General features: G+C 43.4%; 1 protein-coding gene across 1 annotated transcript in view; it reads right to left on the bottom strand.

Moving 5' to 3' along the window:
* The window catches only part of LOC147747616 (ferric reductase 1-like), a 664,587-nt gene that overhangs the window by 38,403 nt on the left and 602,078 nt on the right, over positions 1 to 24,106 (bottom strand). Inside the window, exons 14-15 of the mRNA XM_086936340.1 lie at positions 20,777 to 20,914; positions 20,668 to 20,699 (exon numbers count right to left, since the gene is read on the bottom strand). Of these exons, the coding sequence (XP_086792466.1) occupies positions 20,668 to 20,699; positions 20,777 to 20,914 (170 nt within the window). The remainder of the gene's footprint in view (positions 1 to 20,667; positions 20,700 to 20,776; positions 20,915 to 24,106) is intronic.

The following is a 24,106-nucleotide window of genomic DNA, read 5'->3' as shown; positions in this document are numbered from 1 at the left end:
TCCTGAGGAGGGAGATGGTTACGTTCCGGCTGGGTTAGAGGGGCCCCTAGGGGCTGATCCCATCTGGTCCAAAAATCCTGTCGGTACAGTCACCAGGAGGAGTCCCAGGCGGATGGGGATGGTCCAAGGATGAGGACCTCTGTCTTGTCTGAGTTTAGTTTCAGACGGCTGAGTTTCATCCATTCAGCGACATTTTTCATTCCTTCCTGGAGGTTGAGTTTGGTGGTGGCTGGGTCTTTGGTGAGGGAGAGTATCAGCTGGGTGTCGTCGGCGTATGAGATGATGTTGAGGTTGTGTTTGCGTGCGATGGTGGGGAGGGGGCTCATGTAGATATTGAAGAGGGTTGAGCTGAGCGTTGAGTCTTGGGGTACGCCGCAGATGATCTCGGTGGCGGCGGAGCGGAGAGGAGGGAGGCGGACTCTGAGTTCTGTCAGAGAGGAACAAGGTGATCCAGTCCGGGGCTTTACCTTGGATCCTGGCGTTGTGGAGGCGGGTTATTAGGGTGCGATGGCATACTGTATCAAAGGCGGCTGAGAGGCCTAGGAGGATGAGGGCGGTAGTTTCCCCGTTGTAGAGTAGGGTCCTGATGTCGTCGGTGGCTGACATGAGAGCGGTCTCGGTGCTGTCGTTGGCTCGAAATCCAGACTGGGATGGGTCGAGGGATCCATTGGCCTCGAGGAATGCAGTCAGTTGTTTATTGACGATCTTCTCAATCACTTTCGCCGGGAAGGGAAGAAGGGAGACAGGGAGACGGGGCAGAAGTTTTTGAGGTCTTTAGGGTCCGCTGTGGGTTTCTTCAGTAGGGCGTTGATCTCTACGTGCTTCCAGCTCTCTGGGAAGGTGGCGGACGTGAGGGAGTTGTTTATGACGTTCCGTAGGTGGGGAGCTTTAATGGTGTCAGCTTTGTTGAATATGTGGGGAGGGCATGGGTCGGAAAAAGAGCCGGAGTGGATGGTGTTCATAGCGTGGGCGCTGTCTTCGGTGCTGATGGGAGTCCAAGCGCTGAGGGTGGTTGTAGGGGGCGTTGGTTCAGTGGCTGGGGGTGGAGTCTGGGTGCCAAAGCTGTTGTGGATTTCGGCGATCTTGCGGTGAAGGAACGTGGCGAGGGAGTTACAGAGGTCTGGTATTGGTGTGATGACGTTGCTGTTGGCGTTAGGATTGGATAGCTCTTTTACGATGCTGAAGAGTTCCTTGCTGTGGTATGTGTTGTTGTCCAGCCATTCTTTGAACAATGTCTTTTTGGTGGTGTCGATCAGCCGAGGTTTCGGCAGGATTTCTTTGATTCTTTGAGGTCGTCGGTGAACCATGTTGTTTTCCTGTTGCCGGGCTTGCCTGGATGGTTCTTCAGTGGTGCAAAGGCGTCGGCGCCGTTGACGATCCACTGTGTGAGGTTGTGGGCTGCGTCGTTGGTGTCAGTGGTGGTGATAGGTGGGTTCTGGCTCAGTGATGTGGTTAGCTGGTCTGCGGTGACTTTGCTCCAGCCTCTGCGGGGGATTTGTTGCGGGCAGTGGTGGGATGTGGTCTTCTTAAATGAGAAGTGGATGCAGGTGTGGTCGGTCCAGTGTAGTCCGGTGGAGTGGATGAAGGCAACGTGGCTGCTGGCAGAGAATATGGGGTCGAGCGTGTGGCCGACATAGTAGGTGGGGGTGTTCACCAGTTGCTTGAGTCCGAGGTTGTCGAGCAGGGTGGTGGTGGTGTTGTCATTGTTGTTCTCCAGGTGGAAGTTCAGGTCCCCTAGGAGGATGTAGTCTGATGAGGCGAGGGCATGTGGGCTGATGAAGTTAGCGATGGCTTCACTGAATTGTGTACGTGGGCCCGTGGGTCTGTAGATGAGGGTTCCTCTGAGGGTGGTCTTGGGGTTGGTGTGGATCTGGAAGTGTAGGTGTTCGGCGGTGGTTAGGGCATCTTCGGAGTTGGTCGTGACATCTATGGTGTTCCTGTAGATGATGGCGATTCCTCCTCCGGTTTGGTTGACGCTGTCCTTTCGGGTGATCTTGTAGCCGTTCGGGATGGCTATGGCGATGTCCAGGGCTGAGAAGGCGTTCATCCAGGTTTCTGTGAGGAAGGCGATATCTTGTGCTGTTGTATCGAGGAGGTCCCAGAGTTCGACGGCGTGCTTGTGGATGGAGCGGGTGTTGAGCAGGATGCACTTGAGGTGGTTGTTGTTGCATGGTCTAGGTGGTGGGATGTAGGTTCGGACGCAGGTGAATTTGCAGATTTGTCAGGAGAAGGGTCCGTGGGTACGCTTTGGAGTGGCTTGGTAGCAGGCAGCTGGTCAGCCGGTGTTGGGTGCGTGGAGGGTGGTGGTGTTGTATCTCAGTCGGGTTACTTGGTTTCGGCGGGGGCCAGGGGTTCTGGCACTGGGCGCGGTCCAGGCGTAACTGGACAGATACGCAGCCACAATGGCAAAGTGAAAGATTTTTAAGCACATGGGTATTTTCCAATAAATCGTAACATAAGTGGTATAAAATGTAAATGAAACCTAACCAGAATAAATTGATGCTGCAAATAATGCACAAAAGCCAATTAAAATTGTTCATTAGAATTTACTGTTGGAGACATTTACACCAACATTCCTTTTGTTTTTATTTTCCATGCCTCTAATGGCAGCAACATCCGCCAGAAAAAGGGTTGTCCAGGTGGTTGTTTCAGATCCTGGGTGCATAGATGGAAAAGACCTGTTGTCATCTTTTATTTATTATTATTTATTTTTACACTTTTTTGGGGCCTCATTACAAATTGTTCAGTGTATCCCGACCTGTGCATAAACCCCTATTTGCGCACAGGTCGGAATTATGAGTTTGGTTTTATTTAATGCATCCAATAGTTATAGAATGCATTATAAATACCTCAAGCTTTGTTAAATTTTGGGAGGCCAAAATGTAAATGGGGAAAAGCAAATGGTATTTATTGTATGATGTGGATTTTGGTGCGTTGAACACCAAAACCCACGTTATCACTCAAATTTGTAATAGGTGCTATTTATCGCACCCAATAAAAAAATTCACTGTTGTATCATTATTAATCGTATGAGCTGGTTGGTACTAATGCTTACAATCACGGCCGAAGGCTGAATGTCTGCAGTCTGATGGTGCCCCGACAGTATAGTATCCAAAGTGATGGTGAGCTTGTCTGCAAGATAAGTGGGTGTGCTGATTGTGATGGTTTTGTAATGATTCATTTTGTCTTGAATATAGTGCTGGCTGGCAAAGGGAGCCAATGGAGTTTCATTAGGATTGTGGTGATGTGTTAATATTTCTTTAGGCCCTGGATGAGATGTGCTCTGACATTTAGGATGGCCAGAAGAGGTACAAATGTGGAATCTGGGAGGCTATGGACTAGGGGCATTATCACCATCCAGTTGGGAGAGTGAAATGGTCTGGATAATGTGCTAGCAGTGTGTGAGGCATTGGATATCTGAAGCAGAGGAGACTTTGAAGTAGAGTTCTGCATTATCAGTGTATTGGGTAAATCTTGATGCTGTCATATAGGAGTAGAGCACCAGGCGGTTCTATTCAAAGATGCCTAATCTCACTGGGACATATCGCTTACGGGCGGAGCATATAAGGCGATAAAATTCACGGGGGACACAATTTCTTGACGCCGTGACTGTTTCGATACCCATTTTCATTGCGGGCATTGTGAAATGGCGGCAGTTGCCGGATTGCTCTGAACAGGCTATTGCTTTGGCACTTTGGGTCGACCTGACATTGAACACTGAGGATTATTTGCTGGTTGATTGCGATTCTAGACCAGATACCACTACTAAAGGAGATTAAGTTGGTTTTGTAGTGAGGATTAATGCCTGAAACGCCTCGTAGGTGGAACCACGGCGCCCATCACTGTTCTTCTTTTATTATTTACGCGGGACTCTGAATCCCTGGGTGTACGCCTCACGTCTCCATTACGTTCCCTCTAATGCACACCGGATCCTCATCTGGGGATCAGTTGTACGACTTTGCACTGCTTGTGAGCGACGGGGCTCATCTCAGCTCTTCATAATAAACCTGATACTTAGTATATATTAAGACCTGCTACTCCTGCTGCGGGCAACACCATACGGACCTGGTGTGTGCAAGGCTAGACTGCTCAGGACAAAATGGGAAGACCAGATCCCAGACAACCGTGCATTACATTTGACAACAAAAGAACTTCCAAGAAATCAACTGAGGCTGGGGAGGAGAGGCCAGTGGAGATGGCAGGTACAGCGCCTCCACCCCCGGACACTGACTTGCGCACCATCCTTACTGAGATGCGGCAGGGGTTTGCGACCATTGCGGAGAAAGTAGACACGCTTCAGACCCGCATGGATCATATAGCGCACAAACTAGATGGGCATGAGGGGAGGCTCAAGAAGGCGGAACAATGCATTTCTGACACCGAAGATGTCACTGAGCAGCTAAAAAAAGCAGTCACCCAAATGGACAAATTGATGCGCATAATTGATGCGAAGAATGAGGACATAGAGGCGGGACGCAGGAGAAATAACATTCGAATTTTAGGTATTCCTCAGAGCACCAAACACTGGGCGACTAGAGCACTACGTTGAAAAGTTACTGACAGCGGTCACAGTCGAGGGAGACCTCTCATCGCAATTTATAGTTGAAAGAGCACACCGAACACTGGGCCCGAGCCCAAAGCCCAGGATGACGCCGAGACCCATCATAGCAAGACTGCTTAACTATCGAGACCGTGATGAGGTTCTCAGGGCAGCGCGAGAGAAGAAACAGCTTAACTACAATGGAGTTTCCTTCACAATTTTCCCAGATTTCACCGCCAGGGTGCAGGAGGAACGCCGCAAATTTATTAACGTAAAACAAAAGCTACGTACAGCACAGGTGGATTACGCACTCTTGTACCCGGCCAGGTTGCGGATAACACATCAAGGGAAGCAATCATTCCATACCACGCCGCAGTCAGTTGACAAGTTCCTAAAATCTCTAAAGAAGCGGAATAATGCCAAGGATGAAGAGGACGAGATTGACGAGGAGACACTGTCTGGAGTGGAATGACAGCGGGACGTAGTGATGTCATGACTCACCTCGTTCTTCCTGCTTCTGGGATACAAATGCTGTTGGCTCGATGAAGACTCTCCTTGACAATCCCAGACTGTAATGTATACATGTACTATTGCCAGATATGTCATGCTGGGCTGATACCGGGCTATACACTAAAGAATGGGTGAAAGCGGGGTTTACAGTTAATCTCGTTATGATATGCCGGACACCCCTGCTGATACTGGGTAACGTCGGGACCTGAGTAGGTCCTCATTGCAAGCAGGGTTATCGTGGGCCATCTAGTAGTTTACCCCAATGGGAATACCCCTACATAGTATTATGTTGTTTTGGGGAGGGGAGGGAGCGGGAGGGAGGCCTTTTTGCTGGCATGATTGGGATGCAGCAGTGGGAGGGGGGTGGAGCGGGCATGTTGAATGTTTTTCCTTTACAGGGGTGGGTGCATGGAGACGAGATCCAGATGGGTGATTGCTTTCTCGATTGAATGAAAACGTTGACAGCACATTTCTTGCATGATATTGTTGCAATTGTTACTTACCCCACTTGATTCATGACTTAATGTTACATATCTCTAGACAGTTACAGGTGATGAAAGATGGGGCAATGTTTGGCTTCTATTTGCCGTTATGTTATAAATTGTCAGAAAACAATGCTGAATGATGATGAGACGTCGAAGATATCCGTATTATCTTGGAATATACGTGGGCTGAATGATACTATGAAAGGCAGGAACATATTAGCATATCTAGACTGGCACCAGGTGCAAATAGCGTTCTTGCAAGAAACACATCTACACCCACGCTCCAGTCACACATTCGCGAGTAGGTGGGCATTAATCAGAAAATTCTCTTCGTACTCCTCATATGCTAGAGGCACAGCTGTGCTAATTAAGAAGTCGGTGCAATTTACGTTACTTGGAGAATTGCTGGACTCGGAGGGTAGATTCGTTGTAATATGGGGCAGACTTGGCGGCGATACAGTTACCATTGCGAATTGTTATGCTCCAAACATAGACACGCCCGAATTCTTTGCAACACTATGTGGAAAGGTGGTGAGCATAGGGACAATGCACATTATATGGGGAGGGGATTTCAATGTAGCGATGATGCCAGGAATGGATAGATCTGATGGGTGCATACAATACAACAGACGATCCAGGGAAGTGTTGCAGGGAATTATGGACGAGGGTGGTCTGATTGACAGCTGGCGGTTTGTTCACCCTGCGCTTAGGGGAGGAACACACTTCACGACATATTCTAACACATGGGCTCGTCTTGATTACTGCTTATTAATTCGGGGTCTGACTGCAGATCTGGGGAAAGTTATACATCTGGCCAGAACATATTCAGATCATTGTCCAGTTCTGGTTCAAATACGTATGCCTGGCTATGGTAGGCAACGACCCACATGGCGTCTTCAACCCACGGCGCTCTTAGACAAAGTCTTTAAAACGGAACTAGGAGAAGAGATTGCAGCATTTTTTCCTAGGAACAAAGACAGTAGACAGTGTAGAAACAGTCTGGGAAGCGTTTAAAGTGACGATTAGGGGATATTGCATCTCAAAAGCTTTGGGGTTCTGAGGGATATTTAAGGTACCATACGGCGGTTAGAGGAAGAGTTGAAAGGATTAGAGGCACAGATGACACAGGGAGCTGAGGGGAGCATACACAAAGCGTTTAGGATTAAGTTGTCGCAATATGAGGAAGAGGCCGCTAGGGAGGCAAAATTCGGGTGAAAACACTGGATTGCAAGACGATATTGTGAGGGGGAGAGACCGGGTAGAGCATTGGCAGAAATCACACGGAATCCACAATACATTACACACATATTGGAGATTAAAAAAAACAGATGTTGGGACATGTCAGAACACTGCTGGAATTCAAGAACTGATTATGGCACATTATGGGAAACTGTACACTACACAACAAGCGGGGGAGGTGAGATTCAAAGAGTTCTTAAATGATGTGGCACTATGTTGGTTAAGTGACGTGCATAGAGCATTTCTTAGTGCTCCATTGGAGCTGGATGAAATAAGGGAAGCAATCATGTCACTAAAAAATGGAAAGGCAACTGGGCTGGATGGGCTGCATGCCGAGTTTTACAAATGTTATATAGATATAATGGCTCCAGTGCTGAAAGAAGTGTTCGAGGCATCGTTGCCTTGCTCGATGAGCGAGGTAGTCATCCCCTCCCTTTTAAAACTTGGAAGAGACCCCACCGAGTGCGATTCTTACCGGCCACTGTCACTCATTAATTGTGATGCAAAAATGTTAGCTAAAGTGCTGGCAACCCGGCTGTAGCTCCTAACGACTAAGATAGTGCTCCCTGATCAGGCTGGGTTTGTCCCTGGTAGGTCCACGAATCATAACATTGGCACCCTCTTTTCCCTAATCCAAACTATAGTCTTGGAGTTTCCAGTGGCCGCTATATTCCTCATATATTCCGCATTTGATTCAGTTGAATGGAATTACCCCTTTACCATCCTGCACAGAATGGGGTTCCCAAAACTATTTATACCTTGGATAGAGTTGCTTTATACCAGGCCCACTGCCACAGTTTTTGTTAATGGTGTTTTGTCCACTCAGATATGCATCACCAGGGGCACCAGACAGGGGTGCCCTCTTTCCCCATTGCTCTTTGCTATTGCGATTGAGCCACTAGCATGTCGAATCCGACAATTACATAAGACAAGCGCGTTCAAGTGTTTCCAACGACAAATTGGGGTACCATTATATGCCGATGATTTGACACTATATGTCGCAGATCCCCAGTCCAATCTCAATCCCTTGTTGCGGGAATTTCTGGTGTTCTAACGCCTATCGGGCATACAAATAAACTGGAATAAATTGCTTTTTTCCCGCTAACCCCTGCGGTGTCACGGTTCCAGTTAGATTACCCGCTGGAATGGTGCAGTTCAGACCTCCGCTATTTGGGAATACAGGTGTCTACGAAAAAGGAAGAGACAATCAGATTGAATTATGGTACGACAGTCACAAAATTGGCTGATAGCGTCACCCGCTGGATATCATTGCCACTGTCAATGGCGGGAAGGGCGTCGCCCATTAAAATGGTGATACTACCTCGTTTTTTGTACCTATTCCAAAATATCCCTTATTACCCAGGCGCTTATTTTTTTAAAACATTGCGATCAGAACTCAGACTGTTCTGGGGAGGCAATCAACCACGGCTGAAATGGTCCGTCATCACCCAGCCATATGCAAACGGGGGCTTTGGTGTACCTGATTTCGAAATCTATTACCTGAGTGCACAGGCGCAATACGCCTATCACTGGATTGCGCCAACACCATATATGCCGCAGTTGGCGGTGGAGGACTGGATTGCATGATCCCTTCCTCTAAATGGACTTATCCATGGCCCTGTTGAGGCACTAGAGACACCTTTCACCACGGTGTCATGCACCATAGATGCCTGGAAGAGAATAATGAAAATATTGCACATTACATTACTATATGCACCAGGCATGCCACTTGTATACCATCCCCAATTGGAGTTGCTGCAGGAAACGGGTTTTCACAAAATATGCAAACGCCTTAAAATTGCCAAGTGGGGGGATCTGTTTCTAGACGGCCAATTTAGTACTCGGGAGCAGATGTTTCAGGGGATGCAACCCACACCGTTAGACATTTTCTACTACGTTAGATTAAGACAGGGACTGAAAGAAGTACTACCACAATTTCGAAAGAACCGGAAACGGTGATGCCGCTACATATAATGCTATCTTCAACAGATGGGCCACATATGGTCTCCAACATATACCGTAGTGTTAGGATGCAGCGCACAGGTGATGAGTAATGCTTGCAAACATTATTCATTTTAAATTCCTGCAGAGGCTCTATTACACACCAGTTAAGAAAATGAGATTTAAACTGGCAGACAATGATATATGTGAACGGTGCAATGCAGAAGGAGCGGGGTTCATACACTTGGCGTGGGAATGCCCAATGATATACGAATACTGGACCCAGGTGCATGCAGCTTTGCAGAACATGTTGGAGGGTACGATTACTAAAGACCCACTCATTATGCTCCTCGGATACACATTGCAGACGCCCAAGTCTACTAGGAAATTTCTTGATATTGCCTTATTGCTTGCGAAACGCAGAGTTGCATGTCACTGGTGGAGAGGTAGAGCACCGAAATTTAAGGAATGGTTAAAAGATGTTATATACTGCCAAGAAAAGAACACTGTATATGCGGAAACACAGCCCATAATGAGTAGGCCCAGAGATATATGGGGATCATTGCAAGTATACCTATTAGCCAAACCGGACCAGCAAGAACGGATGGCGATGACGGCACCACGAGTTCATAGATTTAAAGACGATATGCACTCACCTACAAACATGGGGCATGATGATGTTGGAGCTGATACTATACCATGTAATTAGTGCGTAAGAATTAGTATCCCTAGAGCCTAGTATAATCCACTGTGATTACTTACTGAAGTATTGATTCTACTACATAATGTTCAAATTAGGAATGGATACTGGAATGTGAACGATGTGTTTTTTGGACTCGATTATTGATGTACTGCAATGTAATACGAAATGCATTGTAAATAGCTGACATTTGCCACCCCCGCAGCTCGACTGTCAAGACGAATATTTTACTTCTGTCTTTTCATTATGTGAGATTGTACCTATGTTAAAATTGAAAAAAAGGTTGAATATGAAATATAAGGTAGAGTGCTCTGTGCTGGGGCTTCATCTAAAGCCAGGCTGGTAGTCATGCAGGAGATGGTTAGCATTGGTGTGATCTTGGGGCTGAGCATAGACTGCTTGTTTCTATGATTTTGCTGATGAGTTGTAGTAATCGATTGGCAAGTAGTTAATGAGGTCATCAGGGTCTAGTGTGGGTTTCTTTTGGAGTGGGAAGTTCTAGTCAGTCTGGAGAGCTTCTGGTAAGATGCCTTGAATGAGGATGAATAGACCACAGTAGGTAGAGGTAAAATAGCATAATCAGGGAGATCATTGAAGAAGGACAATGGTAAGACATCATAAGAAGTGGCTTTGAAGGCGTTGAGTATGTCAGACAGAATTGGGAGATGTAGGGCTTTGATGACTGACTTATGCAGGATTCTAGAGGAAGGCGTGAGTGTAAGAAATGAAGCAGGCTTAGTAATGTTGATGGATTGTCATAACTTCTGTATTTTTCAATGTAGAAGAGATTGATGTTAGTGCACTTGTCTGTGAAGTGAGGAATCAGTGTGCCCTGCAAGGATTGATTCAGTGTTTTATTGTCTTGAACATAATTTTACTTCTGTTGATGGCTTCTTTGATGGCCTCAGTTTCACTGATATTGCAGGAACCATTCGTTTTGTCTCTGATATGTGAACATTAGTTGGAAGCATGGTAATACCTCAGATTCACTGATGAAAGGAAAGAGGGTGTCTCTGGTTTGGACACATGCTTCAAACTTGTGTTATCTTTATTATACAACCTTTGCAGTAACATAATGATAGGTGTTGGGGGACTAGTTTACCAATTGGTGGGGCCCTATCTTATGACATTGTTAGGTAGGTACATAGATTATTTTCTGTGGCTAATGGATACTTCTACCTGCAGGTTCTTCATCTCTTGAATCTCTTCCAGGCACCCGACTGGATCTAGAAAAAGTGTGACAGCAAGTGGTCCTAATGGCATGGACTCAACTCCAGTACCTCTCCAAATGTTACATCAGGTAGCCATACATGGTTCATCCAATGCTGACTTCAGTTCTCTTTTTGTCACATCTTTTGATGTCAATCCAATGTGCTCTCTTTGGAAGTTTTCTTATGATTTAATATATTTCTAGTGTTGTTAACCTGTTTTTTTTCTACACGTATTTGTTGCTCCTTAGCTATGAAGTCGTGCCTGGGCTGACCTGGGACAGTAAGTAGGCCTTTGTTTAATGGCCCCTTTTTCAAGAGGATTACTATCTTGCAGGCTAATGAGACGTATGTTCAGATCTTGCTCTAAATCCAGGTTGGAGGATAAATAGTAAGGACTTGTCCTTGGCATGGGGTCTTCTTTCCATGGCACCTTTTGTCAGTGTATTTGATAGGTGTTCCTCCAATCCAATGTCACTTCGAACCAGACAACTCTGTTGTCTGGTCAGCAGGACTTTTCACAAACTCCAACCTTGATGTCAACATCAGATTCAATTACTGCTTAGTTGGAACAAGGTTTGGCACTGGTGCCTAGCTCTGTTCTGGCATGAAGCCCTGATGCTGCCAAACCAGTTTTTGATTTTCACAGCACATGCCACTAATCCTACTGAAGTTGTCATAGTCACTTATGCTTTTCTGGCTAGATACCCTCAAACTCTCATGCATGTGCTTTCAGAATCCAAGGGACTTCTGGGCCCGTTGTCTTCCCTGTGCTAGTGGTCCCTACCATGTTGACAGTTTGCTTCGGGCAGCTGGCAAATTACTATCTTGACGTGCAGTTTTCAAACCCAGACCTCAGCCATTTTGCCTTCAACTTCATGACAGCATTATAGTTGGTGCAGATATTGGATCCTCTAACTTCCCCTGTTCTCCGACGACTTCTTCTTTTGCTGTGGTCAACAGAGACATCAGGTAGACCAGAGTGAGGCCTCTCTGCATCCAGTGTTGTGTTAACTCAAGAGCCCTTAGACCTTAGATTGTACCTCAGGATCATCTACTGGCTCCATTCTGGTGTGCCAATACATGATTGACACTACTGTACCTGTACTCCGATTTGAGTATGGAGCCTTAAGGGGTTTATGACAGTGGTTCTGACAGACCTGGACTCATTCCAAGGCCTTTCTTTTGAATATATTTCTGCCTTCCATTAGACTTTATGGAAGTTTTAGAGTTATTTATTCTAATGACAGAGTGTGAGCCAATCTGACTGATGGACATACCTCAGCCTGTTCATTACTCTTTGGAGACTCCAATGCCATGTAATGAGGTGCGTTGGAGTCCATCTAACCTATCGGTAGCAGACCAACTCTGTAGGCTGGTTTCTGATAGCCATGTCTTTTAGTACACTAATCCAGCATCTAAGTTTGAATAGTGAACCTGAATGAATTTAAAGATGGGCTGGGTTTTGCACTCTTCTCCTCAGTTTGCCTTGGCAAAAAGGGATTAGAGATGTGCTGATACAACTGGAAAGAACATCTTCTCCTCTGGGAGTTGATTCTTTATTCTTTTAATTCAAATTATCTGATGGCTGATGTCTTCCGTGTCCTCTGGGAGATGGCACTGTTTGTGGTCCTTTTCTTTTCATATCACATAAGCAAATGCTTTTCTTAGGTCGTACATGATGGTTTTGGGGTGGGTAGTGTGGATGCAAGGAACCCCTAAATTTGAACACCTCAATAACTTGCCCACAGTATCATAAATCGTAGACTGAGTTAATACTCAACTTCATGAGGCAATGTGTTTCCGAGATAAGGCACCTCCCAACACATCCAAACTACAGTAAATTAAGCAAGGGTGCACTGAAAAGAAATGCCAAGGATTTATTGCAAAAAGCTACACTACAGAATCAGCATAAAGGCTATGGCATGAAGGCGCTTGGCAAAAAGAGCATTACAGAATTGAGCAGCAGACTCAATAACAAGACTATAGCATTTCTAGAAGCATCAGAAAGTCTCCTGGCTCAGCCCCAAAATCAAGGGTTAATATAGGAAATGTGTTCATAGAACATAATAGAAAGTGCAGATTCATCATGATCTGACTAAATCTCATACCATGTAATAATGTCATATTACATTATCAGCAAAGTGTAGCACACTCTTATCAAACATCATGAATATTGATTCTGTCCACTCGAAGTCGAGGACAAAGGAGAAAGGTGCCCGAGTGTTTGGAGTGTTTTCCTGCAGCCTAACCGAGCCCGGACCAGCGCATTGGGGGTGATTACCTGGACACAGAGCGGGACTGCGAGTCCCAGTGGAGATTGCAGTGTCCAACTGGCCGCACCTGCAGACTCTTTCCGCCCCGCCTCCCAGGTCCTCATTACAACTCGCGGCTTCCGCTCTGCGGGTGCTGCTCGAAGTCGAGGAGAAAGGTGCCCGAGTGTTTGGAGTGTTTCCCTGCAGCCAAACCGAGCCCGGACCAGCGCATTGGGGTGATTACCTGGACACAGAGCGGGACTGCGAGTCCCAGTGGAGATTACGGCGTCCAACTGGCCGCACCTGCAGACTCTTCCCGCCTCGCCTCCCAGGTCCTCATTACGACTCGCGGCCCCCGCTCTGCGGGTGCGGCGCGAAGTCGAGGACAAAGGAGAAAGGTGCCCGAGTGTTTGGAGTGTTTCCCTGCAGCCTAACCGAGCCCAGACCAGCGCATTGGGGGTAATTACCTGGACACAGAGCGGGACTGCGAGTCCCAGTGGAGATTGCGGCGTCCAACTGGCCGCACTTGCAGACTCTTCCCGCCCCCACCTCCTACTTAGCCCCTCCCAATACCGCGCATGCGGGACGGCGCCAGGCCAAGGGCGGGCCCGTTTCTGCCCGTTCCTGACCGGTCAAGACCGGACAGGGACCCCCTCTTGCCTCAGACATTGTAAACCTACCACTAATTTTTTGAACCATGTCTGGGCGCGAACTGAGGAGCAAGTCATCGAATGTTGGAGGCTCAATTGTGGGAGGTATGGAAACATTCTTAATTAGAGCCAACTCCCAAATTGAAACTGAAATCTCTGTATTGGAAAAACGTTTTTCACAGGAAATTACAGTAAATAAAAGATCCTCCCTGGGAGTAATTGCTAATGCTAAAAAGCCAGATAGGAATCTGGATACTGCCATTACAGTGCCTTGTATAGCAGAGCAAGACATTATTTCTGGAGTGGAGGAGCATGATTAGCAGGACTTGGACATTCAAGTTAACTAAATTTTGCCTGAAATTAACTTAATCCTTGATAACTGTGTAATTACACCGTCTGAACCCGGGGATACCGTCAATAACACCCTGCCTCAAGGGGCCAAAGAAGGGGCTAACCCTAAAAGGAAACGGGCTTCTAATAAGAAAGATGGGAGTAAAGCTAAAATAGCAAAGCGACAGAGCAATAGCAATTTTTCAGCCAAACTAACGGAGGGGCAAAAAGAATCTACAAATGGGTTGGTTGATTTAACTATCCCCCCCCTGTTAGCCATTCGCTGACCCAGCCCGGCAAAAGACTTGTCAATTGAAAGCCTGAGGGTGCTATTTAAATCTATTTTATTCCCCTTAAAAGCTAAAATTGAACAAATTGAACTTAGATCGGCAAATATTGAGAAAGTTACATCTGCTTTATTAGCAAACTCAAGTATGGCCAACAAGCCGGGCATAGCTTTAATCCCTGCATGCCAGACTGGGGGGACAATATCTTCTGTAGATGGTGGAGCCCCCATTTCCAATAATAGACCGCCTGGTTTACCAGGCTCTAATCCTGTACAACAGGGACACCTTAGGCAGACTCTCGCTCCCTTGTCCAGTGGTAGTGTTAACCAGGAGAATGCTGATGACTGTAATCTTGCACCGCCAGCGTTAGTAAAAGAATGTAGAGTTAAAAGACCCTGATTACCAGACCTCCCACCCAAAGCTAACCATTTTATGGTGGTTTTGGCGGGCGCTCCTGCTCTAGAAGAGGGGGAAGGAGAATCTTTTAGCTCGCTAAAAAACAAGGTTGTTAGATGGTTAACCTGGAATAGGCTCTTGCCGGCTCACTTATCTAGTGAAATTATAATGGTAAGAAGGTTGCCCTGGTTGGGTAAGATAGCTAAGACTATAAATGGGGACTGCATAACAGTTAATTTTAGAGACCCGCGAACGGTCTCCCATATTTGTGCTGGTTTTAATAGATCATTTGACTCCACCATCAAGACTCTGGTCTACGGTAGAGATACATTTTGATGGATATGTGTCTTATAATTGTTTGGCGCAGGAATCAACCATGGGCAGGGCTAAAGGTGGGCTGGTGATTTTATTGTCTGAACTTTCCGGGTTCGAGTTAAATCCCATACCATCATTGGATTTCATTCACAAGTACTCTGGTTGCAGCAAAGTGGGGGTCGAAACATCTTGCTAATTAACCACTATAATAATGTGTTTGACTCCTCTAGCTCCACAGTAGTTAATGAACTCGAGACTGCAGTTGATAAAATTTGTAGGGCCAACCATATCCCTTTTGATATCATTTGGGGGGGGGGGGGATTTCAACATCTTTATGTGCACCTTCTCTTTTATGAATGTCTGTGGTTTTGATGGGGCAAAAGGGGAGGACCGGGCCCACTTTGTTCATACCCCATATGGAGAGTTTCTTAACACACTTATGCTCAAACTAGATTTGTTAATTCATCAGCCGGCAAATGATAGCGAGGGTAACCCTGTTCCTACCTTTGTAGGGAGGAATGCAGCTTCTGTCATTGACTATCTATTGGTCTCTGTAAACATCAACTTTCTTTGTGCTATCCCGGAAATTGTCGATTTGGCTCCTAGTGACCATAATGGCATTACTATGTTTACGTTAATTTGGGGGAGGAAGGCTCAAGCCGCGCGAAGGACTGTGGCCAAAATAATTCCCTGTAGACAGAATGGCATCAGGATTAAATGGTGCGGGGATAACTCAGAGAAGTTGCTGATTAAAATCGTGGCAGCTAGTCTCCAGGAGTTGCAGTGCTGCCTAGATGTTATTACAGGCGCTTCATGTATTCTTGCCGATTTTGAGAAACTAAATGAAATAATTAAAAGGACTTTAACTATCACCAAGGCCAGTAGTACTAGGGTGACTGTAGGCTGGTTCGATGGGGCCTGCATGAAGTCCTTAAGAGAATTAAAGAAAGCCCTCTCAAGCTGCCCTAGGGATAGAGAAGTTGTTAAATCTCTTAGGGCAACCTATAAAAACCATCTGAAACGTAGGAAGCAAGAGTTAAGGGAGGAAGCTTGGGACAATCTCTCGAAAGCGACAGAGCTCCGGGACAGTAAGCTTTTCTGGAATACTGTAAATAGTCCTTCCTTCAGAAAGAGGAATTCCCTGTATTATCTGCCCAGGTCAGTGAGGAAAGCTGGGTTCTGTACTTCACTGGTATCTTTAACCCGGGCGAGGAAGATTCCATATGTTCTAGGGCTGTAGTCCCCGGCCAAAATTTACCCCTCAATATTACAACATTAGAGGTAGATAATGCTATCCAGAATAGTAAGGGAGGGAAGGCCCCTGGACCTGACGGGGTACCGGTCGACCTGTATAAAGCTGATTTATTGTTATGGGGCCCTCTTTTGACCCAGGTCTTCAATGCAGCGGTAAAGGAATGCACACCATCAACATGGGGCGAGTCCATAATTGTACCAATTTACAAGAAGGGAGATAGAGGCGAGGCTAAGAACTATCGCCCTATCTCCCTTCTAGACATCTCTAAAAATAATGAGCAGGGTGCTCTTGTTGCGATTGGAGGAGTGGGCAGAGGCCAATGGTATCCTTGCGGATTCCCAATTCGGGTTCCGCAAGGGCCTCGGTACCATTGAGCAGTGTATTAATTTAGATCTAATTATTGGTAAATACACCCGAGCCAAGCAAGGCTCGCTATTCCTCTGTTTCGCGGACCTTACCTGTGCATTCGATCTGGTGGACCATGCTTTATTGTGAACCACACTATTAGATCTGGGCGCCCCTGCTGCAATTATTTATTTTTTGGCTACATTGTACAGTAAGTTGTCGGCCCAGATTCGACTTGGCCAAGCGGGGGAATGTACCAATAACATAAAGGTCAAATCCGGTATTAGGCAAGGCTGTGTCCTTGCTCCACTTCTTTTTTCTCTTTTTAATAATGCCATGGATTCCGAGCTGAAATTGGTTAATGCTGATGCACCGCGTGTTGAGGGCCAAGCGTTCCCCGTACTGCTTTACGCAGACGATACAGTCCTATTATCTAGAACACCGGTTGGTCTGCAGAGATTAATGGACAGTTTTTTTGATTTTATTAAGGGGAGGAAACTAAAAATTAATAACTCGAAAACTTTCATCATGGCTTGTGGGAAGAAGGTAAGGAAGTTAAGATCATTCCAGTTTGAGGATCAAAAAATCGAAGTGGTGGACAAATTCTGTTACTTAGGCATTACTTTTAGTAGTAATGGCACGTGGGCACAGGAGATACTTAATATTAAGGCTAAGATGGGCAAGGGTGCTTCTGGTGTTTTTAAATTTGCCTCTAAAATAGGAAGCCGTCGTATTTATGACATGTTGCATGTATACCGACATAGATGTGCTCCAGTGGCACTCTATGGTTTGGGTGTCTGGGGACACTGTCGCCATGGGGATGTGCAAGTGGCGGAAAATGACTTTTCAAAGAGGCTTCTCTGTCTCCCAACCTCAGCCTCTAATGAGCTGGTCCATCAAGAAGTTGGGTTGGAATTTTTGACTGATCTAATAGGATTGAGACCATTATTGGCCTGGAGATCTATCTGGGCCAAGGATGAAACTGGTTTCACTAGGAGAATCATTAATGATTGCCTCCGCCTGGATAAATATATTCTGATCCCATGGCTTAAATACGTTATTACATCATATAGAGAGTTGTTTGATATGGATGTTTTTGCAGACCCAGCTTGCGCCACTGATATTTCAAAACAGGAGGTTAAACATGTTTATCTGGGGGTTAAAGCAAAATTGCGCAGTGAATTCAGCTGCCTATTTGTAACACAGCAATTTTATTATTCTAATAACCTGACATGCTATGGCTTCTCGAAGTATTTAAAAGTGGTCACTAAGCAATCTCACCTGTTTGTCCTTACCAGACTAAGATTAGGTATTGTTCATAATCTGGTGGCTTTCCCCCTGAGAAAAAAGCATACGTCAATTCCCTGTCCATGTGACGGGACTTCGAAGCAGAGCACTGTGCACTTTTTGCTTATTTGTCCTTTGTATCTGTATCTCCGTATTGCCCCCCTTAAACCGCTTTTTAAAAAATACTCTGTGTCAACTGTTAAAACTGCCATGAGGTTTTTATTTGCACTTGATGTACCGGATGTGTGTTTTTTTACAGTGACTTTTATTCTGAAATCCGTGTCCGCTAGGAAAAGTATGGACTTTACAACCCAACTGTGAATGTATCATTTTTTGTAAAATTAGCTGCTATTGTCCACTTGATACCTCTCCTTTCCTTGTGATTGTAATGAATTGTTTACCTTAAATTTTATAGTTGTTACGTAATATGATGTATCTTCTTGTGTGCATTTATGAGTGTTTTTTTAAATGATCGAATAAAGCTTTTGAAATTGAAATTGATTCTGTCCACTCCATTCTAATGTAATCGAGAGGTGGTAGTACAAACTGGTTACATGTACAACAGCAGACTATTATGAATGAATAGGGGAGAGGGAGCTAGCAGAAGGTCCAAGAAATATTACTTTATTGTGACCAAACTGGAAAAAATGTCATTGAAAACAGAAAGAACATCATCATTGGAAATTAACTGCCCACTGCTTCTGCTCCACATGTGGGATTCCAACTGCTTCGACCAACTGTAACATATTTAGGGTGTTTTTCCAGGGCTTGGCATCCTGTAACTGGTTTTGTTACTTATGCTTATTAAGATGTCTCCCACACTATGGCCACTTTCAATCAGCTGGTTTCAGTTGCAACAGCACTTCCTTCTTTTTATTTTTAGGTCTATGAAAAGCTTCTTTGGCCTTCCGTTTTTCCTGAGGTCGAAACACCATTGTCCTCTTCTGAGGTCTGATCTCTTCTTCTGTTGCTACCTTATAGCAAGGCTATTGGTGAATAATGGAGCAGTTACTGCTTTTTTGTTAATTAGATATGGTTCTTTCCTGGGTAGTCTTTGTTTTGGTACAAGAGAGTGTGCGCAAGCTGAGATTTTGGTTCTTCCTTCCTACTGCTGGCCTACTTTTGGGGGGAATAGTCTTCTTTTTCTCCTATATGTCTTGCAGTTGTTATATAGAGACCTATTGTGGCACTTGTTTAGGCATCATCTGCTGATGACATTACTCTTGACAGGGTATATCTCTGCTTTCGGGGTGCCATGCTTCTTCTGCCTTTGCATTTTGTCATGTTATGTTCAGAAGCTAGTGCTTGAAAACCTAGAAATATGTCTAGGTCTATGACTATGCCCTAGGATGCTGGTTACGGTTGTCCTTCTCAGTCATGTCTATTGTGTTTGGGCTTCTGTTATCTAATATGACGTGACCATCACATGGGGATGTCTTTTGCATTGTTCAGCCACTTGTGTCTTCAGGTCTTTTCTCTGGTAGGTTAATATTAAGCCTGGGGCAGGTTCATCTATGTTGCAAGGCCTTTGGCTCGTTCCTCCTCCTCAAACACACTGCCATTGGGTAAAGCTTTGGTATTGATCCAGGAGTGAAAAACATATACAACTAGCAGTAATCACCATTAAAAAAATGTACTTACCTTCAGTAACAATGTTTTGGGTGGATACTCTACCTGCAGGTTCGCCTCCGATCCGCTAGCCACATCTTTCTGATGCAGTGTAATAATAAACATGACTATTTCTTAAGACGATGAGAAAGCCATTAGCCACGTTAGACAATTTCTTCCAACAAATCACTGCTTAAATGGTACTTCCAGGAAACACTGAGGCATATGCGATGTACAGTAATGAATGTGTAACTGGCTGTGCTGTTAAGAACAGTTGCAGGTGGTATGTACCTTCAGCCCTATATGCACTTCAGACCATTCCCTGTGAGGCATGCAACCTTGCGCCTCTGTCCTATCTGAAAACATCTTGAAGGAAATGCCATAGCAAACTAAAAGTGCATTAAAAGAAAACATTTATTGTTGCTAATTTGTATTTAAATTATTATTTAATAATACATATTCACACATAAAATCCTTATATTTATTTAATACGTTTAGCTTGATGAGTTGTTGTGCTGTAACATTTCGTTTCATTAGCTCTGGGTAATAACATTTTAAATGATTTTATATATAAATTACATATTAAAATATTTGTAAATATATATTTTAATAACATTTAAAAAAGTATTGCGTTTCGGTCTGATTTCCCATTGGGAGATATCCACCCCAATGGTAGAGATTTCCACCAAAAGGTGGAGTCACTAGTAATAATTTTACACTTGCTAATTATATTGTCCAAATCTCCACCCCACAAGTACACTTTGGTGTAAATCTCCTCTTGGTAATGGTAAATAGCAAAACAGTGGAGAGCTGTATCTAGGTGCAGGAGTAGATCTAAATAAACATGTTGATTTATCTTTGTGAATCAGCACAAGTAAGGTCTTTCAAGGTTATTTAAAAAACAGAAAAGCAACAAACGACAGAGCTGGTTCACATGCACTGGAAATGTATCATCTGTGTATCAGTTAAGATTGTTAAATATGAAGAACTACAATCCATGCACGCAACAAGCTGAGCGCAAACTCACTATTTCTCCTTGATCCTGCATTTGTAAAAGAATGAATTACAATATATATTTTAAGCCTCATTATTTGAATAAGCATTGACTAATGTAATGGGTCTGGCTATTAACTGGAAAGGCAAGCCAGACCTACTGGCTTAGTCATTGCCTGTTTTAATTAACATGTGCAAAGTTAACAGATGAAAAATTCAGATTTTGTGTATCACCTCTTGACAGTCTCTTTTAAAAGTTATTTATTCAAAATACATAAACTGGAAATGAGGGACAGGACATCAATGGCACAAAAACACAGTACCTTTTTATCTGCAATTTCATAAGCGCTTGAACCTGAAAAATATGAAATGAGTTAACATTTTGATATTCCATACAATAGAAAAAAATACCTAAAATGAATTACAATTTACCTTTTCGTGTCAGGTAAAAGTTCACTTCAAGAATAATTATGATTAGCGCTTCCCATCCGACAAATCCTCCTAAGACTTTAGCCTGCCATAAATTTGAAGTTTTGTCAATCAACTGCAGACCTAAAAATAACTCTGCCACTAGAAGGAAAAAGAAAATAAAGGTAAGCTTATTTTTGCAATTACTTTTCAAATCATTTCACCAACACTTGCCATCTTTTTTTTAATAATTTTTAGGTCTGTAACGAGAGTGCAGCTATTACCAGATGTTATGTTATTTCCCTAAAAAAGGGCTTTAATAAGCACTACCAGGAAAGGGTATTTGGCTCCACCCATATGTGCTTAGCTATGAATATACATTTTGATTACGCCGATGTTGTGTGCTTCCACATAAAAGTGCCTTCCCCCACACAGCTGTGATCATTTTTTTTAGTCATACAGCTGTCTGGGCCAGAAGCAGAACGAATGCCTGAGCTTGAACATTGAGGGGCACACAGGACTTTGTAATGATATTAAAGAGCCTTAGATAACTAGAAACTTTACTGAGTTTTTTTCTTCCTATGGCAGCATCATAGGTGGGAAGAGGGCAATCAATACCTTTAGAATTTACAGTGGAATGTCCTGTTAAGAGCCCAGAGTTGCAATAATCTACAAATATTCTCAGGTATGGTTTGACACTGCAACTGTCGCCTGAGCTTTTGTGATCAATAAAAAAAGCTTCCAGAGTCCTACTGAGAGAAGGGATTTCTGAGTTAATTAGGTACACAGAAGAGTATTATTTAAAAATAAATATTTTAAAAAGCAAAGTTATGATTTTTAGCTATCAAGGTTGTAAGGTCAGAAAAAATCTGAATTGGTTATTGGGAAAAGAAAAACTGGAAGTAGTAACATTTTATCCATATTTAGGAAAAATATTCACAAATAGGTGTTCAGCTAATAGACATATGGATCATTGCAAAGGTAAAGCGATTTCACAAGCCTTTGCAATTAATCGTCTGTATACACACTGTGGGAAAAGACATTTCTCACACATTATTTCAGTTTATAAAATAAAGATCCCACCAACCCTGAGCTATGCCAGTGAAACAATACATGTACAAGAGTGAGCCAAATTCGAGAAAGTGGAAGGAAAGATCTGGCGCCAAATATGTAACTTGAATTGCGCGGCACCAATTGCAGCTCTTAGACTCGAATTTGATCTTCTTTCTACATGTGTGCTATCAATGGCCGCGTGCTTTAGATGGTGTAATGCACTGATAAATAGCTCTCAGAATTTGCTAAGGGTAGCGTAGCATAGAGAAATATTTGTAAATATGATGGAAAAAAGTGCTATTTTTAGGAATTATTTAAAAGCATTATTAATGTTTGGTTTAGACAAGGATGGGGCAGCGGTTCCTTGCAAAATGGCCTTGAAGAGGATAATTAAGAAAACAATATATGTGGTGTCTCAAGCAAGAGATATTACAATGTGCTCAGAGAACAGAAGCATTGATTGTATTGTGGGGAGTAGTATTGTCAAAAATGCCCAGCCTTATGTCTTATGAATCTTAAACATGGAGTGAGTAGGGTGATTTTACTACTGAGATTGAATTTACTCCCCCTAAGAATCATAACAGGATCTTGGGAGGGTATTCCTAGAAATGAAAGGTATTGTCAGTTATGTAATTTATGTATACAAGATTTGAATCATGTTTTATTTGTTTGTCTTGCATTACACTCAATACGTCGTAGACATTTAAGAATTTGCTTCTTAAAGTACAACATTACTACTGCAGAACAGGCCCGAAATCGCCTGCTGTCCCCCCCATCTGAATTGATGTGTTTTAAAATATTTAGCTTTTTTAAACAATTTTTAAACATATATTAAGGGCGTAAAGATCTTTTGAGATATGTATGTTTACAGCCCTTGCACTTTATCTGATTCTTAACCTTTCGTTCATTAGGTCCTATTAGTTAGGTTTACAACTGTGTACGTGCACTTTACAAATTTTTTCTGCTGCTAGTTATTGTGCACTTTATGACCGATTAGTTATGTTTACAACTGTGTATGTGCACTTTACAAAAAAAATTCTGCTGCTAGTTAATATGCACTTTACAATTTTTTTCTGCTGCTAGTTATTGGTTGGTAAAGATATTCTTAAAAAGGATGCATGGAGCACTTGCACTTTTTTCTCGACCTCCCAGTCCTCATGACCAATTTACTGCGTTTAAAATTAAGCATGAGCACGTGTCTTGCTGCTAGTCATTTATTTTTAGGGGATCACTGACAAAATATCGACCAACAAAATATCGCCCTACAGGAATATCGAGTCAAAAATATGGAGGGCAAGAATATCGACATCCTATCTACAACATGGTAAGCACAAAAATATCGAAAAATTAATATAGATGTTAAAAATATCGATGTTAAAAAGATCGTTTTTTTGTCTTTTAAAATATAAATGTGAAATAAAGTAAATAACATTAATAAACTGTACATAGGTAAAAGTATCTAATAATGTTTAAAATTAATAAATAATACATATATAATAATAATACTTTAATTAAATATATACAGTAAATATATAATATATATGTACTGAACAATAAGTAGTAATAATTATTTTACTAATTTATAAATTAATAAAATATATTGTAATTTACTAATACATTTACAAACATAAAAAATTACATAAAATGTAATAAATATAAATAATTAAATATACTTATAATATTTTTAACATTATTTATTTTAAATGTTGGATAGCGTAAGGGTAATAATTACTATTCCCACTCCAGAGAGTGCAACAGTGAGGAAAGAGTTGTATAGCGTAGGGGTAAAAATTACTAATCCCACTCCAGTGAGTGCAACACTCGGGAAAGCGTTGGATAGCGTAGGAGTAAAAATTACTATTCCCACTCCAGAGAGTGCAACAGTAGGGAAAGCGTTGGATAGCATAGGGGTAAAAATGACTATTCCCACTCCAGAGACAACAACAGTAGAGAAAGCGTTGGATAGCGTAGGGGTAAAAATTACTATTTCGACTCCACAGAGTGCAACAGTAGGGAAAGCGTTGGATAGCGTAAGGGTAAAAATAACTATTCCCACTCCAGAGAGTGCAACAGTAGGGAAAGCGTTGGATAGCGTAGGAGTAAAAATTACTATTCCCTCTCCAGAGAGTGCAACAGTAGGGAAAGAATTGGATAGCGTAGGGGTAAAAATTACTATTCCCACTCCAGAGAGTGCAACAGTAGGGAAAGCGTTGGATAGCGTAGAGGTAAAAATTACTATTCCCACTCCAGAGTGCAACAGTAGGGAAAGGTTTGGATAGCGTAGGGGTAAAAATTACTATT

Source organism: Lissotriton vulgaris, chromosome 1_1, assembly GCF_964263255.1.
Source record: "Lissotriton vulgaris chromosome 1_1, aLisVul1.2, whole genome shotgun sequence".
NCBI lineage: Eukaryota > Metazoa > Chordata > Amphibia > Caudata > Salamandridae > Lissotriton > Lissotriton vulgaris.
Note: the sequence above shows the minus strand (reverse complement) of the source record. Positions and strands in the feature narration are given on the sequence as shown.